Raw genomic sequence first — 19,856 nt, forward strand, 5'->3', positions numbered from 1 at the left:
CCCAATGTTATTTCTTCTACATTTCATGTATACTCAATAAATGTCAACTGAATTAAAGGAAAAGTAAACAGAGACTCTTATCATGTTATTTGTAAACCATCACATTATTTAGTAACAACAAACATCGCTAAACTGAATGGTCATTCTACAGAGCAATACTGAAAGGAAAGGGTTCTCCTCAGTGACTGAGTGTTTAGCAGTGAAAAAAAGTTGAGCCCTATCTGTCTAGCTTATTGAATAGCATCACTGATACCAATAATAGTTTACTATGTACCAGGCTTTGCAAAGGGCTTTTATAAACTGTTGTTTCATTTATTTTCCACAATAAACTTACAAAGTAGGTAACAGTCTCATTTAATAAATGAGGAGGAAGTGAAACATGGATAGCTCAAGTGATTAATGCTCTTAACCTAGAAACGAAGAGTGTAACATAGAGACTATAACAGTGATAGAAAATTTACATATTCTGTCATAACTGAAAGAAAAACTCAAACTACATGATCTTAAAGAAGCTATATTACAAGGGTGCCTGGCTGGCTCAGTTGGTAGAACATGTAACTCTTGATCTCGGGGTTGTGAGTTCAAGCTCCACGTTGGGTGTAGAGATTACTTAAAAATAAAATCTTAAAAAAAAAAAAAAAGGAAGCTATATTACATATTTGTAGTTTGAAGACATTTATCTATTTCTTATATACTTTTACTTTCAGAGAGCCAATTCCTTAGGCATACTGCTAACATGAAGGCATCTGTTACAGTTTACAAAAGTGCAGTATTAATTACACCAGTATCCTAATTATGCTGTCAGAAATAAAACTTGTAGAAGCACAATATTCAAACTAAATACAAACATGACAGCTTTTAAGTTGTAAGTCTGAAAATTTTGTAATATGGTTATAACAAAAGAAGTAAATGTTACCAACATTTTAAAGTATAATTTCCATGTAAGTGGGAATGCTTAAATTTTTGTCTTCTAATTATATTTCATAGAGTAAATGTGCGGTCTGCAAAAACCAAGTAATTCCCAGCATCCACTTTGAAAAGGGATCATCACAATTATATTTGTTGGGGTAGGGTAGGGTAAGCACTGTTAGTCATATTCTAAGTCTGAAAAAAAAGCTTCAATGAAACCAGATGATTTACGCCAGGTCACCTAGATATATTTCTTTCCTGAAAGAGTTAAGAGCTTTGTTTTGTCAATAAAGGATCCTTCAACCTTAAATATCTGCTTATACAGCTTTACTTTTTGTTAGTAGTATTATGACACCAAATATTTACATATAGTTAAAAAGGCTACAGGCAAAAAATTTGCAAATAAATGTGGGAGAAAATGCAAATATAAAATTTGAGTACAAAAATGTTACATAACAGTACATCTACATCTATATCTTCTGTTATAGATGTTATCTACATCTATATCTTCTCTGTAATTAAACGCTTTATGTTTATCTATATGTTATGCTATGCTCACCCCAAGTGCAGCTACCATCTGTCACCACACAACACTATTATTGACGATATTCCCTGTGCTGTGGTGACATGTACTCGCTTGTGGTGAGTATAGAATATAGTTGTCGAATCACTTTGTTGTACACCCGAAACTAATGTAACAGTGTGTGTTAACTATACTTCAATAAAAAAAGTTTTTGCATATATCTAAATAAAATAAGTTAATATTCTATACTAAATATCACTTCCAAATTGTGTTTCATAAGGTCTCATCTTTTATTGGGAGCACTCACCATTAATTTCAGAAAAAAACAAAACAAAACAAAACAAAAAACAGTTAAAATTATTCCTTATACCCCACATGAAAAGAAATTTCATCTATATTCAGTATTTAACAATGAAAAATAAAACATGAAACTATAAAAAAAGAACACATATTGGCAGTTTAACAGAAAAAAAATGAAAAGATGTTCAATTTTCTTAATTCAAAACAAGTAAAATTTAAAAATACCATTATTTTGTATCTGTTAATAAACAGTAAATAGACCCTAGTAGTCCACGGGCAAAAAGGCACTTTTAAACATTATGCATTGCTCTAGCCTTTCCAATCGAAGTAACACACTTCAGAATTCTAGATATGCGTATCTTTTAGTCCAACAATTCCTTCTCTAGGAATTTACTCCACAAACTGATGGAAATGTGTGCTCAAGTATACACACAAGAATTTTCCCAAACTGTCTAAATGCCCAAGATATTAAACAAATTAGAATATACCCATAAATGCCACTGTTATAAATTAGGTAGACTTTTAAAAAATAAACATGGAAAGATGTCTCTAATTAAGGAAAAGCTTACAAAGCAACAAATATAATAGGATCACAATCACATTAAGAATGTTTTGCTTATTTTTATATAAACACAGAGAAGAAGAAACAGGTAGATATATTCTGGACAACATCAATAAATTCACATTTTTACTTTTTAAAATAGGATAAAAACTTTTGTAACCCAGTGTTCATAAATGAAAACTTTCAGAAAGCAATGCATAAAAGGTACCCTTACTGTTTAATATGGGAGCTATTACCTATAAGATTATAATTTGTGCTAAAACCAACATCCTTTATCATGAGGCACAGAACTGTCCAAAATCTCTCACATGTGTTTAAAAAGGCCTTTTTTGGGGAAAACTGTCCTAATACATCCAAAACAGTTTCCTGTTGATACCATAAATCGAAGGGCTATCTTCTGTTGGTGAGGCAAAGCTGCCATTCTATACACCTCAGAAGCGTAATGTACTAAAGATGAAGATGGCTGATACCACTGTCCGTTCCATTCTACGATGAAGCATGGAAGTTTACTTCAAAACCAAGAAGGCCCTGATTTATTCTTTCCTTATAACTTTCCTCTTGAAAATACTTTTTAAGAAAGAAAATATCAATGTATAGTGCAAGAATGAGAAGAAAAAAACTCAAAGGAAGTTCACATTTAATGAGGATTATACTTCATAAAGGCAAAGATTTTGTCCATTTTGTTTCCATACGTATCCTCAATGCCTAACACAGCATCTGGCATCTAGCAGTAGGTGCGCAACAAATATCTGTTAAATTAATAAATAAGTTGAATGATAAAAGTTGCTCGAGAGAAAAAAGATTAGATGCTATTATGGAATAAAATGTTTCTACAAATTTGGAAAGATTACGGACTACTGAGGTATTATAAGAACAAGAAAGAATGTGTAAAATTTTCCAAACATTTTGCAACTCAAGAAATGTTCATTGAGTCTACCATTTTTCAGGAATTTTTCCAGTAAGTGCTAGGGCTATGGTTAACGAGGGAGATATCAACCTTCTCCTGTATGTACCATTTTCTACCAGATGGCCCCTGGGAACAAACAACTGCTAACACTTACTATATACTTATGTGCCACACATTACAGTAAGAAATTTACATTATCATTTCTTCACAACAACCTATGACACCGGTACTATTATTACACTATTTTGCTCATAAGGAAACAGAGACACAGAAGAGTTAGGCAACACCGCCCAAGGTCACACAGCTAGTAAGTGGAAGAAAAGGAAGAATCTTAACATTCTGCACAGGTAGCACCCACATAACACAATACTATTCCCTTACTCACATTGAAGAAAATGAAAGAATTAAAATATTTCATATGGAGGAAACAACTATCATCTTTGGAATGCACTCCAACAAAATCTACTTGCTGAAGAGGGATGACGGCCCCATGGGAACACACTATGCCATCTTCTATTTTTGCATATATATTTTAAAGTTTCACAAATATTAAAAAGCCAAAAATATCCACTTAAGGGAACGGGCACTTATTCACATAATGTTAATGAAAAAATAAATTAGCACAACCTTCAAGAAAGTAACATGGAAGTACATATTAAACTTTTAAATGTGTATATTCTTTGATTCAGCATCCCAGTTTGAAATTTAGCCTATAGAAATAATAACATAAATATTTCCTTATAAGACTATTTACTTTAGTACTATAATAAAATAATAAAAATATAAATGCTAATTAACAGAGAAATAATTAATAAACCAATCATACAGGCAGTTACAGAAGAATGTTATGGGCCATATTTAAAAGATGGATAAATCTGATTGTTCTGACAAGTTATCCATGAAAAATTATCAAATTATTTTTTTTTTAATGCAAACCAATACTATTACATTTCCTAGTTTAACGGACACACGCATGTGTACGTGTGTGTGTGTGTGTGTGTGTGTGTGTGTGTGTATGTGTGTGTGTGTCGTACAGTAGTGGTGGGTACAAACAGGAAAAGCTGAAAAAGATACAAAGCAAATTCAAGGGTGGTCAATGGGAGTGTGGGTTTGCCTTCATTACTTAAGTGCTTTTTTGGTATTGGGATTATAGGTTATTTTTACTTGTTTGGTATATACAAGTTAGGGGGAAAAATAACAGTATTTGCCAAAAGAATATTGGAGGTGCTTTTATATTGCATGCTCCTTGAAATGCATTTATTTTTGTATCCCAAGCCTGGAACATAGCATAAATATTTACTAAATGAAGGAATGCTGATTACCAGCTAGGACTTTCCACAAGACATTATGTTCCTACTGACTCAGATTTGTAGACCTGTAAATAAAACCACAATGCAATTAGAAAGGACACTTAAGAAAGAAAGAAAATATACCTTCCAAAACTTCACTGTTACGAGATTTGATCTGTAGAAAACAAGCAAAATTACCAATGAAAACCTGCCCCCTCCCTAGGGAAAAAAAAAAAAAAAAAAATCAACCTAGAAAATGTGGTTCCCAAATAGCTGTATGACCTCAGGTAAGTCACTTAACCTTCTTAAGCTTCAGTTTCTTTATTTAAAAAAACTGAAGCTATTAGTAACTCGTAAGGATCCTGTAAGAATTCATGAATGTGCCTGGTAAATTGTAGAGCAGTATTAAAAATGTGAAGATATTTATTACTATAAAGCTAATAAATACACATGGGTGGAAACTAAGCCAGGCATACCTGCATCACCAAACATCAGCAAGGCAGCAGCAATTGCTCCATCCATAGTGCTTGTTGATTCAATCAACTGACAGAACGAGAAAACATTGTTTGAAAAAGAGCAGTTTAAGAAGTCTTTCACAAAAGTCTGTACAATGTAAGCATTTCTTAAAACGTTGTTGGATGTATTATCACTGTTGGTGAAATACATACAGTATATTCAAGCTTTCGTTATTTTTGTGTTTTAATTGCAAGGTTCTACATTGAAGCCTTAAAAACTCCCTACTTGGGGCGCCTGGGTGGCGCAGTCGGTTAAGCGTCCGACTTCAGCCAGGTCACGATCTCGCGGTCCGTGAGTTCGAGCCCCGCGTCGGGCTCTGGGCTGATGGCTCAGAGCCTGGAGCCTGTTTCCGATTCTGTGTCTCCCTCTCTCTCTGCCCCTCCCCCGTTCATGATCTGTCTCTCTCTGTCCCAAAAATAAATAAACGTTGAAAAAAAAAAAAAAAAAAAAGATAAAAAAAAAAACTCCCTACTTATATGTCCAGGCAAAGAATGAGGGAGAGAAGAGGTAGTGAGGAAGAGGGACACTTGTAGACATCTGTATTATTCCTCTTTTGTTTATGAAAAAATAACCCACAATTCTGTAGTCACTTTTTAAAACATCTAATACTTCTTAAGATGAGTGGGATGAAGCGTTCTTTTTGATTTTTCCTCTATTTCTGAATCACCTGAATTTATTAAAGAACATAGTCCTATACTATTTATATAATTAATATCCTCAATATATAATTTTTATACTACTCTATAACACTTTGTATTTCATAAGGAATTAAACATCCTACATTTTCCTTTTGCTATAGTTTCCCTAATTTCCAATGAGTTACTTGTTTTAAAAAAATCTTGCATTTTGGTGTGGTAATTCAGATCTTTCTTACTTGTTTTATAATTACTGGATAAATGCTTTTATTTAAAAACTGGAAAAGATAAAATAAAACAAATGAAAAATCTTACATCTTTTAATAAGCTATTTTTATATTAAATTAGTCTAAAATCAATTAAGAGCACTCTCTTCTACTGGTTTTCTTAATCTTGAATCTTTAAATATCCTATAAGCCCGACCCCTCCAATTATCAAAATAACCAAATCACATGCATATCAAGTTTAGGATTAAATTTATATTTTACAACTTCTTGAATTGCCTTATATGGGTGTAAGAGCCTCTGCATAGCACTTTATAAATGTTATGTTAAATCTCTTGAAATGATGGGGATCAGCTGAAACAGAGTACTTCAAGAGTGCTCTGCTTTGGAGTACTATGCTAAACTCCCTAAATTTCAAATATTCATGCAATGAAACATGAACACAATTCTGTGTATCAATCCTATTCTCCCTCTGTAATTATAAAATTAGAGATAAATATTCTTACAGAAGAAAAATACCCTTAAACTACATGAACAATTAGCAATCAGGCTAAGAAATATTTTTAAATTGAGATTTGTTCCTTTGAATATTTAATACTCCATCACGTATATTCTGTTAGAAGCTCTTTCCAACATTGTAAGTAGCCTCTGTAGTTACTACTCATTACATGCATTGTCTTATTCCAAAAAAAAAAACAAAAACACATCAGGAGGAAAATAACACCCCAAAGTGCAAACTCAAGATACCACTAAAGTTTCATTTAGCTAACAGTAAGAGGGTATCAAAATGACTTAGGGAAAAAAAGATTCATGTTAAAAGTAACAGAGAACGGTAATAATTTATTCTATAGTTTAAAGTAGGAGGCTCAGGACCACCTTCAGTTCAGACACATTGCTTGGCCTGAACAGTATTGTTATGTTTTTATTTAAATTTGTTACCATAAAAAGTTAACAAATTTACTGATAGAACACGGATGAATCCCAAACCCTTATGCTAAATAAAAGATGCCAGTGGCAAAAGATCACATATTATATAATCCCATTTATATAAGATGTGAAGAATATGCAAACCTAAAGACAGAGATTAGTGGTTGCCTAGAGCTGGAGGAGGAAAGTGGGGAGTGATTGTTAAGGACTACAGAGTTTCTTTTTAGAAATATAAATGTTCTAAAATTAGATTACAGTGACAATTGCACAACTTTGCAGGTACACTAAAAACCACTAAATGACACACTTTAAATAGGTGTTCTTTATGACACTTAAACTATATCCCAAGAATGCTATTAAATTGATCAACAATAAAAAAAAATCCAGCATTTTGACTTTATTTGGAAAATCTGAATACCTGATAAAAAATGGGCTATCACTGATATCACACAGCCATATCACGGTGGTGCTAGAGTGTACCTACCCGTTTGAGAAAGAGCGACTACTCTATAATATGCTGGTGTCTATCACTTCAAAGTTACCTGCCTAGCCCATACAGATATGGAAACTCCTGAGGTTCAGACTGGAGACAGTGGTGATGACAGATAAAAAGGTGAAAAACATATAAACTTGCAATTAAATGATCCCCTTACGGTCATTTAACTAGTAAGTGACAGAGCTAGGAATAAACGATTTACTAGTAATCTTCCGAGATTTATTCTCTACCTGAAATTTAATTGATAATCAATTTTTATGTGCCCTCGTAACGAGCTGCCTATTATAATCCAAATATAGCCACGTATTTTGTTTCTACATGGGTCAATGTTTCTCAGCAAGGGTGCTATTGGTGAGATAATTCTTTTGTTATGTAGGATCATCCTGCATACAGAGGGTGTTTAGTGTTCCTGGCCCCATGGCACTAAATGTCAATAGCCAACCCTTTGTCATTATGATGACAAAAAAAAAAAAAAAAAAAAGCCTGCTGTCATTTCTGATAGTTTCTAGTGGGAGATGGGGAAGTCTCTACTTTAGAACCATTTAAACTCAAAACAAAATTTCACAAGCTATGTTAGCTATTAAGGGAAACACAACTTATTGTATCATTTATAGGTGAATAACCTTACCTATTTAAAAAGTTAAGACTCCCAACAAGAAAATCTCTGGCATTTACTTCTATTATTACATAAAATAAAAATTAATTATCTCAAACATATCTTAAAAAAAGACTATCCTCTAAATACAGTACTAGATACAAGAGAAATACAACATTATTATAGCTATAACAACAAATTACTATAAAATGGTATAACCTTAAGTAAGTCACTGTCACTTCTTTGTGGAAAAAGTTCCTTCAAGGTCTGAAGTTTAGCATCTTTAAGGTCTTCCAATTCCGAAAAGTCTTCCATTTCTGAAATATCATCATTATGTCTACCTGCCATGGTAGGAAGGCTCTGGGACTCTTCATCTTCAGATGGCTCAGAACTAAAAATATTTTCAGAGGAAAAAAACAATATTTTAATGGATTATTGTTATTTTATTACAATCATATACATATATATGTAATACAGTTCTTTTCAATCAGAATGCAATCTATCCCTGTCAAAGATTAAAAGAAATTTTTCCATTTCAGTATGGTTATACCGTATATATAAACCTACATTCCCAGAGTCAGCATACTTCGTAAAGATCTTCATATTATCTCGGCTGGGATGGAAAAGAACAATAAGATACCTGGTATTTATTTTAAGATACACAAACATGTATTACATGTCCACTTTCTCTTTCCTATTCTTTTTTCACCTATACTCTATTATCAGACCAGCATTGTCAAGTTGTTCTTGAGAAATTATAAAGCCTACACTAACACAAAGATAAAAGAACTTTCATGGCCTACCTAGGTGATCAGAATCTAAGTATTAAAATCATAATGGTCCCATTCAGTACCAGAATCTCTGCCAAGAACAAAACATGTCTTCAGACAAGGAGCATTTATTCCATGTGAGGTTTTATTTTATAACAACTAACTTTAATCTCATTCCATCTTAATTTATATGTTTATCCTATACAAAAGACATTTGGGGCCAAATTTTACTTATCCATCTCCCAAACTAACAAAAATCTCATTTTGAAATGCTGGTTTTCTACCATGATGGCCATTCTGCAGATCTGAAGGTAGAAGTATATCAAGTGGATAAAGGTTATAAAGATCAGAGAAAGGAAGGTGGGAATTTAGTTAAGAACATTCCTAGTGTCAGAGAATACAGGACTTTGCTATGCAGCTAATTCTGTACTTGGAAACATATCCAGAATCTGTGTTTTAGTAACTTCACTGTTACCTACTCCTATTAGTTCAGTTGTCCTGGTCAGGACACTAGTTTTGCCTGAGAGCCCCCCAAAACATTTAAAGGCAGATCCCCAAGGACCAGGAATATATACTTTAACAAGCTTCTAGGCTGACATCTTGATCCTGCTCTGAGAAAATGCTCTGAGAAAAGTAACTAGGTAAAATAAATCACTTCCTTTGTAACTAATGCCTGTCCTTCAATATTTGAAGGTGATTACATGGCTCTCCCTTTCCATGACACCCACACCTCTCATTCTGAATGTACCAAACTTTGAATTCTCATTCTGCCTTACTACAGTCACATTTCCCAATTCTGCCACCTAGTTCAGTGAGAAAATTCAGGTTGTAATCTTCTCACAATTTCTGCCCTGGATAACCACTTTCAAAGGTTCTTATTCTGCCAGCCATTACCTTCACCTAATGATTGGATTCACCACTATCTGGTGAGACAAACTCACGTGCCTTTTGACGTAGTATTTATGTTGCCTACAAATCTTAACATGCCTTGGATTTAACATCCAGTTCATAGGAAATAAAAGCAAGAGAGGGATAAATTCAATACCATCATGAGGAAACAATCAGAAAAACCTGTTTTCTCTAAGAAAAGCCTATTCTTCACTAAGTTAAAATCATTTAAAAAGAGGGAAGAGGACTGTTCAAGATCAAAAGAAAAGTCAGGAGTTTTAACATTCGAATGCAGTGGATTCTCCTTGTTTGGATCCTGGTTTGAAAAAGCAGCTATAAAATACATGAATATAAACTGGGAATTAGAAGATACTGGAGAATTTTTCACTGATAGCAGTACTGGATTTTCAGGAGGAGGAAGTATTAGTAAGGGTAGAAATGTTGGGATGTCCATAATTTAAAAAACTCTAGGTCCGTAATAATAGATGAAACAATGAAACGAACAAGGAAAGATGTTAACAAATGTTAAGTCTAGGTGGTAAGTATATGGGTGTTCACTGTCCATTATTTTATTTTCTTATATGCCTAAAAGATTTAAAACTAAAGGAAAAAAATCTACAAAAACAAGAGTTTGTGTCCTTTTATCTGGTCTCAGATCAAGTTCTTCCCTTCTGCTGAAGATAAAGTCCCCTCTCAGTGCTAAGGGATTCTAGCCCTTTCTACTTCCTACAGTACCTTGTTTCAACTATCTACTGCCTTCTTTCCTCAATCTCTTCTCTCTCCCTAAGCTCTTCCTCCCAAGCCTACAATGGGCTCAAGACTGAATTAATGAATTCAATGTACCAAGAGTTCTAGAACTGTGGATACAGCACTGAAATAAGCAAATTCTCAGGGTGCCTGGATGGCTATCAGTTAAGCATCCGACTTTGGCTCAGGTCATGATCTCACGGTTCGTGGGATCGAGCCCTGCATCGGGCTCTGTGCTGACAGCCCAGAGCCTGGAGCTTGCTTCCAATTCTGTGTCTCTTTCTCTCTCTCTCTGCTCCTCCCCGACTCGTATGTGCGCACACTCTTGCTCTCTCTCAAAAATAAATTAAAAACAAAAAAACAAAAAAAAAGTAAGAAATAAGCAAATTCTCCTTTCCTCCACAAATTTTATAAAACTGATTTTCTACTTGCTCATTTCCTCTATAGTTCTCATCTCAATGTTTTACTACCTTCTGCCCCATTTCTTTTTTTATTAAAAAAAAATTTTTTTTAGGCTTTATTTATTTTTGAGAGTGAGAGAGAGCGAGAGAAAGCAAGCAAGCAAGCATGAGTGGGGGAGGAGCAGAGAGAGAGGGAGACACGGAATCTGAAGCAGGCTCCGGGCTCTGAGCTGTCAGCACAGAGCCCAACGCAGGGCTTGAACCCACAAACTGTGAGATCATGACCTGAGCCAAAGTCGGACGCCTAACAGACTGAGCCACCCAGATGCACCTGCCCTACCATTTCAATGAAATTGTTCTTATGAGGGCAATAATATCCTCTAAAATGTCAAATGTAATAAAAATCTTTCATTGGTTATCTATTCGTCTGTAGTCTCATCCACTGTTGACACATCTCTTTGAAAATCTAGCCCCATACCCATGGGTTCTGGAACATTAGTACTTGTGATTTTCCTTTACCTCTCCACTTATCCTTAATCTCTAAAGAAGGCTTTTCTTTAGCCTTGACATATAGAAAACATTAAATAAGTCATCCAAGTACTCTGATCATATGCCTTCATTCTAAAGACAAAATAAAACTTGTAAACAAATTCCGAACTCTACTTAATAGGTTTACAATGGTCAAGTGGTAGGATTACAGCAATTCTGAAACTATCTTATGTATACTGGATAATTGAACCAATTAAGAAATAAACTGCTATTGTAAGAAGGCAGAGTTCTCATACTCACAAAAGGAAATATAGAAGGAGGCAAGGAAGAGGCTTATAATGGTAGAGTAGAATTAAAGGAATCATTAAGGGCGCCTGGGTGGCTCAGTCGGTTAAGCATCCAACTCTTGATTTCGGCTCAGGTCATGACCTCATGGTTCATGACTTCAAGCCCCACATCAGGCTCTGCACTGTTTGGGATTCTCTCCCTCTCTCTCCTCTCAAAATAAATAAATAAACTTAAAAAAAAAGTCTGATTAAAAACCTGATTGAAAAACACACATTCTATTAGAATACCAAATAATGAAAGTAAAAAATCTGAAATGCTAGTTAAAATAACCAGCAATATACAACCATCAGTATAATAACTGATTCAGGTTAGAATCATCAACAAATACTGTAACTACTGAGTGAAGGTCTGCTAAGGAATAAGATCGTTAGCTAGTCTCAAAGGATCTGCCCATAGATTAATCACTGTAAAGGGGAAAATGGTAACTTTAGAGGTGAAACCTGGCAGGGTTCTGAGTGATCCAAGTATACTTCCCCAATAAAGAGACAAATCACTATCACTGTGCCTTGAAACATGACACACTGAGGCCACAAAATCATTTATATAGCGTTCCTGCCACTTAACCTAAATTTAATCGTGAAGAAAATCAGGTTAAGTAGAAATTGAGAAACATCCTTAAAAAAAAAAATGGCCTCTTACTTTCAAAGGCCAGTAACATGAGAAACAAACAAACAAAAAGGCTGAGAAACTGTTTCGGATTCAATGAGACTTAAGAGGTATGATACTAGGTAAAAAAATTCAACATGACACTGAGGGAAAAATTACTATAAAGTACTATTTAAAATATGGTCCAAGGATTGACCGCTAGTTCTTAAACTCACACTTTGTTATCCATCAATGACAGGATAAGAAATTTATACGAGAAGGTAAAACAATAACATTACTAAGGATATTGCTTAATCCAGCTGATTTTTCCTTACACAACCTCCTGGCAAAGGAACTGTACAGTGATTTACATTCCAGGGCACATTCTTTATTTACAAACCAGGACTTTGGAATACCGCTACTATAAAGGACATTTACCTGGGATTAACAGGTAAAATTTAAATATACACTGTACATTAGATAACTATACTGTGCCAATGTTAACTGGTATTTCTGCATTTGAAATTCTACTTTTGTAATTTAAGAGAATAACCTTGTTCTTAGCAGGTACATGTGAATCTAATACATTTAACCACGCAGGATCTTCACTATTTTTCTTCACTATTTTTTATTTCAGAGTGAATTTCAGGAGAAAGGCATACTCATCATAGCTTACAATAAATTCATTTTAAGAGGAAATTCTCATCTTCTCATCAGCCATAGGCAGTACCAATCTCTCGCTCCTTGCAACATTTTCTTCACTTAGCTTCTGATCACACAATCTTTTGACCTTTCTCTTACCTCAACAACTATTCCTTCTTAGAACCTCTCCAGATTTCTTCCCATTTCTCTGTTCCTAAAATCCCAAGTTCCCCTGACCTGAGTCCTTCAACCAAGAGATCTTCTTTTTTCCAGCTATATTAGTGTCCCCTGGTGATTTCATTTTATCATATGACTTTAAATATCAGATCTATATTCTCACAATTCCTAAATTTAGATGCTACCCAGATCTCCCCCCAGAACTCAAATATCACAAATCCAATTGCCTACTTAACATCTCCTGCCTAGATGTCTAAGAGTCTTCTTGCCTTCAAAAGGAGCTCCCCCTATCACACTCAAAACTGTCTTCCGTATCTCAGCTATTAGTAACAGTCCTTCCAGTTGCTTAGGCCAATCTCAGGGTCATGTTTGACTCCCTTTTCCCACCCAATATCAACAATAAAACCTCTCTGCTCTACCTTCAAAGTATATGTAGAATCTAACCCCTTCTAATCATCCCCACAAGTAGTAGCCCAGGCTAAGTGTCCATCATTTCTTGCCTGGGTTATAACAGTATCCATACTTCTACACTGCTCCCCTACAGCCTCAAAGACCTTTTTAAACGAGTGAGATAATTTTACTCCTCTTATCACTACACTCCATTAGCTTCCTACCTCATTCAGAATAAAAGCTAAATAGCCTATGGGCTTAATACCATTAAATCCCTCTTCTACCCTGCTGCTTACCTTGTGACATTATGTCTTTCACTCTCTATCATTTATTTCCTTAGAAACATCGGGCATAATACCACTTCAGGGTCACTGAACAAGTTACTTTCAATGACCAGAATACTCCGCCCTTCCTTCCACCCTCATATCCAGATAGTTCACACTTTCTTACCCCCTTCAGGTCTTTACTCAAGCATTATCTTCTCAATAAAGCTTTTTCCCAACTGTGTTCTTTAGAAACCACACTCCTACCCCTGACCCTGAGCTCCATTATTTTCCTTCCCTTTTGGGCATAATATTATTTGGCATACTATATTGTTTGTTTATTGTCTTTCTACCTGACTATAATATAAGCTCCGTGCTACTCCACAGAATGTGCCCAAAAATGTTAAAATGATTTGACTCTGATACTCAAGAACAGATCATAAAGCAGTTATAGATGATCAAAGGTACACGTTAAAATAATTTCCCTATCTATGGAGGGCTAAAAAAAGTTATTTCCTCTCACTAACCTTTTTACTGAAAATGACTGTTATCCAGAAGCATACGCTGTGTGTGCATGCCCATACACATACATGGTACCTCTCTATAGCTCTAAGTCAGGTAAAAATAACAAAGATGCAATAGGGAAAAGGCAAAAAAAACGAAGAAAAGAGAGAAGTCACCAAGGTAATTTTCAAATTAAACAATTTTTTCTTGAAAATCCTCTTACATAGACAAATATAACCAATCTATTGAGCTGCTTACACTATAATCACTGTGTCTTTGTTGAACTTTCTCTCTTGGACTGTACTGGAACAATTTGGAGACACAGCATCTTCACTATCAGAAGACAGATCAATATACTGTATTCCCCTTTGATTCTTGAAATAGGATATACCAGCTTTTCTTTCATTTTCTGTAGCTTCTGGAACACTAGAATCTTCTGTAAAGAAAAAAAGGAGAAAAGCATTTTGAGCAACTTGAAAATAAATGTGTTTTTGGTAATTATAATCATGTGCTAAAAATCTCTAACTCTGTTCACAGTTTCCATTCCAAAGCCAAAAATTCCTACCAGTTTTTATTTTTATTATTTTTTTAATGTTTCACTTATTTTATTTTGAAAGGGAGAGGCAGAGAGAGCGAGGGAGAAAGGGAGAAAGGGAATCCCCAAGTAAGCTCCGCGCTGTCAGTGCAGAGTCCGATGCAGGAACTGAACCCTGAGGTCATGACCTGAGCTGAAATCAAGAGTCAGACGTTCAACCAACTGGGCCACCCATGGGTCCCCCTACGAGTTTTTAAAGAAAAAATTAATAGTCAACCAGGGCTGATGTTAAATGATTTCCCATTTCACAGGTTAATTTACTTTCAAGGCCCTAGTAAAAACTGCAAAAGAGAGGTTACTGCTTTATAGTCTCATCTTTTTCTCTCTGTGCTTTTATTTCCTACTATCCAGTTTTCGCCTAAATGACCACAGACGCTACAGCCTAAAAGACTTGGATTTCAATGTAATCAATCACTCCAAACCTCAGTGTCCTCACCTGTAGAGATGCTAATAATCACAGGGTTAATGTGAATATAAAATCAGAAAATATATATTCAGCATTTAGTTTTGTCATTGGCATATAGCTTGTATTCAATAAACATTACCTCTTACACAAATGTTGGTTGAATTATGGCCCCTCCAAAATTCTTTTTTTTTTTTTTTTTAAATTTTTTTTTTTCAACGTTTATTTATTTTGGGGACAGAGAGAGACAGAGCATGAACGGGGGAGGGGCAGAGAGAGAGGGAGACACAGAATCGGAAACAGGCTCCAGGCTCTGAGCCATCAGCCCAGAGCCTGACGCGGGGCTCGAACTCACGGACCGCGAGATCGTGACCTGGCTGAAGTCGGACGCTTAACCAACTGCGCCACCCAGGCGCCCCCGGCCCCTCCAAAATTCTTAAGTTTAAGTTGCAAACCCCAATACCTCAGAATGTAACATATTTGGAGATAGGGTCTTCAGAGAGATTAAATTAAAATGAGGCTGTCTGGGTGGGCATCCTAATTCAGTATGACTGATATCTTACAAGAAGAGACAGACACAAAAGATGTATACATGAAGGGAAGGCCATATGGGAACACAGTGCGAAGGTGGCCATTTGCAAGCCATGGCAAAAGTCCTCAAAAGAAACCAAACCCGCCAACGACCTTGATCCTGGGCTTACAGCCCCCAGATGTGTAACAAGATGAATGTGTGTTGGTTAAGCCACCTAATATGGTAATTTGTTATGGCACTTGTCACAAGCTAAAAAAAGCTGGCATCCTTACAAATAGGTGAGTAAAATATTTTACCAAAGTCTTTCCCCTTCAATATTTGAGTTCCAAAATTATTCTCTCTACTCTCAGCAAAACCACGATTCTCTCTTACATATTTGAGAAGGAAAAGATCAGATTTAAGAAATTCATATTAAAGTAGTTAGTGTCTTGGTCTAGTGAACAGATTTACAAAGCAATGACCAGATGAATTTTTAGCTCAAAGGTATCAATTTAAAAAACAATCACTGCCATTAACTACTTTCTAGGTCAGTATCAAGTCCTCAAGTGATGCATAAACATTTTTAATCATCACAGTAATCTTGAGGGCACATACTATATCACCATTTTACAGATAAAGTAAGTATAGAGAAAACAATTTGTCCAAAGTCATAAAAGATAAGGAGCAAATCTGAAATCCATGCCTAAAGGTCCAAATCCTTGTACTCTTAATACTCAGGCCATCCCCAATACCTGTCACAAAATGGTAGTAATCATTGTAATGAAGCTCATAAGCCATATTTGTAAGTAACATTAACCAAGGCCTACATGACTACTATTCACCTGTAGGGCACTAAAACAAATTTCTTTTACATAGCACAATGAAGTCCTATCAACACTACTGATAAACGAGTTACGTTGTTTCCAAAACAATTTTACAAATGTTGAGTGAAGAACCTGGATGAAGAACTCTGCACTGGAACAAATTACAGCTACGTTAACTGCCATAAACATGAAGACACTTACAAGTTCTGATAATTATGTTAATAGTGATTATAGCCCAACTCCTATAGAATAAGTATAAGCATACTATGGACTCTGCTTTTACAAAGTGTTCCTGATATATTACAAATCATACATAAAATTAAAAACTAGATGTCTACTGTATCAAAAATTTGACCTAAAGCTAAATATATTAAACAGTGCTTTTTTTTTAAATTTTTTTTTTAACTTTAATTTTATTTTTGAGACAGAGAGAGACAGAGCATGAACACGGGAGGGTCAGAGAGAGGGAGACACAGAATCTGAAACAGGCTCCAGGCTCTGAGCTGTCAGCACAGAGCCCGACGCGGGGCTCGAACCCACGGACCGCGAGATCATGACCTGAGCCGAAGTCGGCCGCTTAACAGACTGAGCCACCCAGGCGCCCAAACAGTGCTGTCTTTCAAAAGGCTAGGGCAAAATGATTTGGAATGTCTGTTTTTCAGTCTCTTTATTCAATATGAATAACAATCTTTTCAAAATTAGCTACTTAAATGCCTAAATGCCTGAGGGGGCAGGGCTAAACAAATCTATTCATGAGTATTAGGAGAACTAGAGTTTCTTGAACTTGATTACATATTAATCTTTGGTTTTTCTCCCCTTATTTTACATATATTATAATACAAAATATACAATGAAGATATATCAATTTTTAAAACTAATGCTTGGGGGTGCCTGGGTGGCTCTGTTGGTTAAGCATCCCACTCTTGACTGTGCCTCAGGTCACAATCTCACAGCTGTGGGATCAAGTCCTGTGTCGGGCTCCTCATTTGGCATGGAGGCAACTTGGGATTCTTTTTCTCCTGTCTCCCCCTCTCTCTGCCCCTCCCCTGCTCGAGCACGGTACGCATTCTCTCTCTCAAAATAAATAAACATTAAAAAAACAAACAAAACTAATGCTTAATATGCTTACTGATGCTTAACAAGAAAAAAAATAAAGAAGTTTGGCTTACTCTCTATCACATATGCAATCACTTAGAGCTCTCAGTGGTTATGTAACATATATCATAAAAATATGCACATTATACTCTATGTATACAACATACATTGTGTAGGATATGTTATACATATACATATACCTATATATAAAAATATACATTAAACATGTACACTGCTTTGAACCAAGTGGCATGCCCACAGCCCAAATAGTAAGTGACTAACAGAAGAGGTAGTCTGAGGGGCGTCTGGGTGGCTCAGTCAGTTGGGTGTCCAACTTCAGTTCAGGTCATAATCTTGCGCATGGGTTTGAGCCTGTGTCAGGCTTTGTGCTGATGGCTCAAAGCCTGGAGCCTCCTTTGGATTCTGTGTCTCTTTCTCTCTCTGCCCCTTCCCTGCTCACGTTCTGTCTCTTTCTCTCTCTCTCTCTCAAAATAAATAAACATTAAAAAAAAAAAAACTAAAAAACAAAAACAAAAAAAGAAGAGGTAGTTTGATAATGTAGAGGTTAAGGGAAGGTTACAATACAACAGCATTTCTCAAACTGCAGAACCCCTTTTGCACTCTTAAAAACTGAGGACCCGAAAGAACTCTTGCTTATGCTGGTTACATCTAAGATACTACCGTACTGGAAAGCGGAAACTGAGAAACTTTACTTATTAAACTGTTTACATAATAACAAATATTATTATGAAAACTATATCCTCTCATGCCACTCCTCTCCCCCAAATTTACTAAGAATGCCACTGTTTTACATTTGTAAAAATCTTTGGTTTAACATAAGACAGGTTCTATCTGCTTCTGCAATTCATCTATTGTAGTATACTGTTTTTATTTAGGTTTATGAAGAAAATCATGCCTCACAGTTATATAGTTAGGAAGGGTATTTTCATAGCCTTTTTACAATACTGTGGATATTCCTTGATACTAAACCCGAATTTGACAAGTGGAAGTTTTTTAAAGGCCAGTTGCAATGTGGAATCTGAAACTATATGAATAAACTTCTGCATCTTATTACATTAAAACCCACTGGTCTATCTTGCACTTTAATGTGTTATTTTGTAACACTGTGCTGTGCATTGTAACACTGTGCATTGTGACACCAATGCATTGGTGATTTGAAAAATACTGGTTCACTTGCTGATTATTGTAGATCTTCCAAATGTTGACACATCTCCTATTTTATCAAAAAACTAAATTCATTAATGTCACCATTGATCTTCAAGTATCTGGAGACTGTCAAACTCACAGCTGTGGATATGCTAGTTTTCCAAAATCCGAACTTTCCTTTGAAAACTGGAATTTTATTTTTAAATTTTTTTTTTCAACGTTTATTTACTTTTGGGACAGAGAGAGACAGAGCATGAACGGGGGAGGGGCAGAGAGAGAGGGAAACACAGAATCGGAAACAGGCTCCAGGCTCTGAGCCATCAGCCCAGAGCCTGACGCGGGGCTCGAACTCACAGACCGCGAGATCGTGACCTGGCTGAAGTCGGACGCTTAACCGACTGCGCCACCCAGGCGCCCCGAAAACTGGAATTTTAACACCAGCAATAAATGCTGCTAGTTGTTTTCCTTGGTGTCACTGTTCATCTCTGAGAAAATGTCTGAAATACCTAAGTCTGCTTAGCTACATTTCGTCATTCTTTTAAGTAAATATGGTATTCGGTGAAAAAATGATAAGTTAAATTCACAACTGAAAGCAACTGTTCAAATGTTTTCCCTTGAGAAAGGGATTACTGTATACTTCAAGATGCAGCTAAGGCTGGTTCACATTTTGTTTTACAAAGTATTAAAAAGACAGTCACTGTTGGGGCACCTGAGAGGCTCAGTTGCTCAGGTCTTGATCTCATGGTTAGCCTGCTTCAGAACCTCTCCCCCCTCTTTCTCTGCCCCTCCCCCACTCACGCTTGCACACTCTTTCTCAAAAATAAACATTAAAAACAAAAGACACCTATTGCTAAGCTGAGATTTACCAAAATTAACAATTTTTACCGCTTTATCAAAAACATTTCTTTGGAGGGGGGAGGGGTAGAGAGAGAGGGAGACCCAGAACTCCAAGGGGGCTCCAGACTTCACGCTGTCAGCACAGAGCCAGATGCCGGGCTCGAACTCCTGAACCATGAGCCAAAGTAGGATGCTTAACCAACTGAGCCACCCAGGTGCCCCTATCCAAAACATTAAGTGAAACTACCATTTAAAGAATTTTAAGAATACAGTAACTATTAGAACAGTTTGGAGTCTCGGCCTTGACTTATGCTAAGGCACCAGCAGTTTCACCTAC

General features: G+C 35.8%; 1 protein-coding gene across 4 annotated transcripts in view; it reads right to left on the bottom strand.

Moving 5' to 3' along the window:
* The window catches only part of SMARCAD1 (SNF2 related chromatin remodeling ATPase with DExD box 1), an 80,447-nt gene that overhangs the window by 47,549 nt on the left and 13,042 nt on the right, over positions 1-19,856 (bottom strand). For all 4 annotated transcript variants that reach the window (XM_040478338.1, XM_040478310.1, XM_040478328.1 and 1 more), the window contains exons 3-5: positions 14,346-14,523; positions 8,103-8,274; positions 4,967-5,033 (exon numbers count right to left, since the gene is read on the bottom strand). In XM_040478338.1, the coding sequence (XP_040334272.1) occupies positions 4,967-5,033; positions 8,103-8,274; positions 14,346-14,523 (417 nt within the window). The remainder of the gene's footprint in view (positions 1-4,966; positions 5,034-8,102; positions 8,275-14,345; positions 14,524-19,856) is intronic.

Source organism: Herpailurus yagouaroundi, unplaced genomic scaffold, assembly GCF_014898765.1.
Source record: "Herpailurus yagouaroundi ecotype Mexico unplaced genomic scaffold, PumYag 28, whole genome shotgun sequence".
Lineage (NCBI taxonomy): Eukaryota > Metazoa > Chordata > Mammalia > Carnivora > Felidae > Herpailurus > Herpailurus yagouaroundi.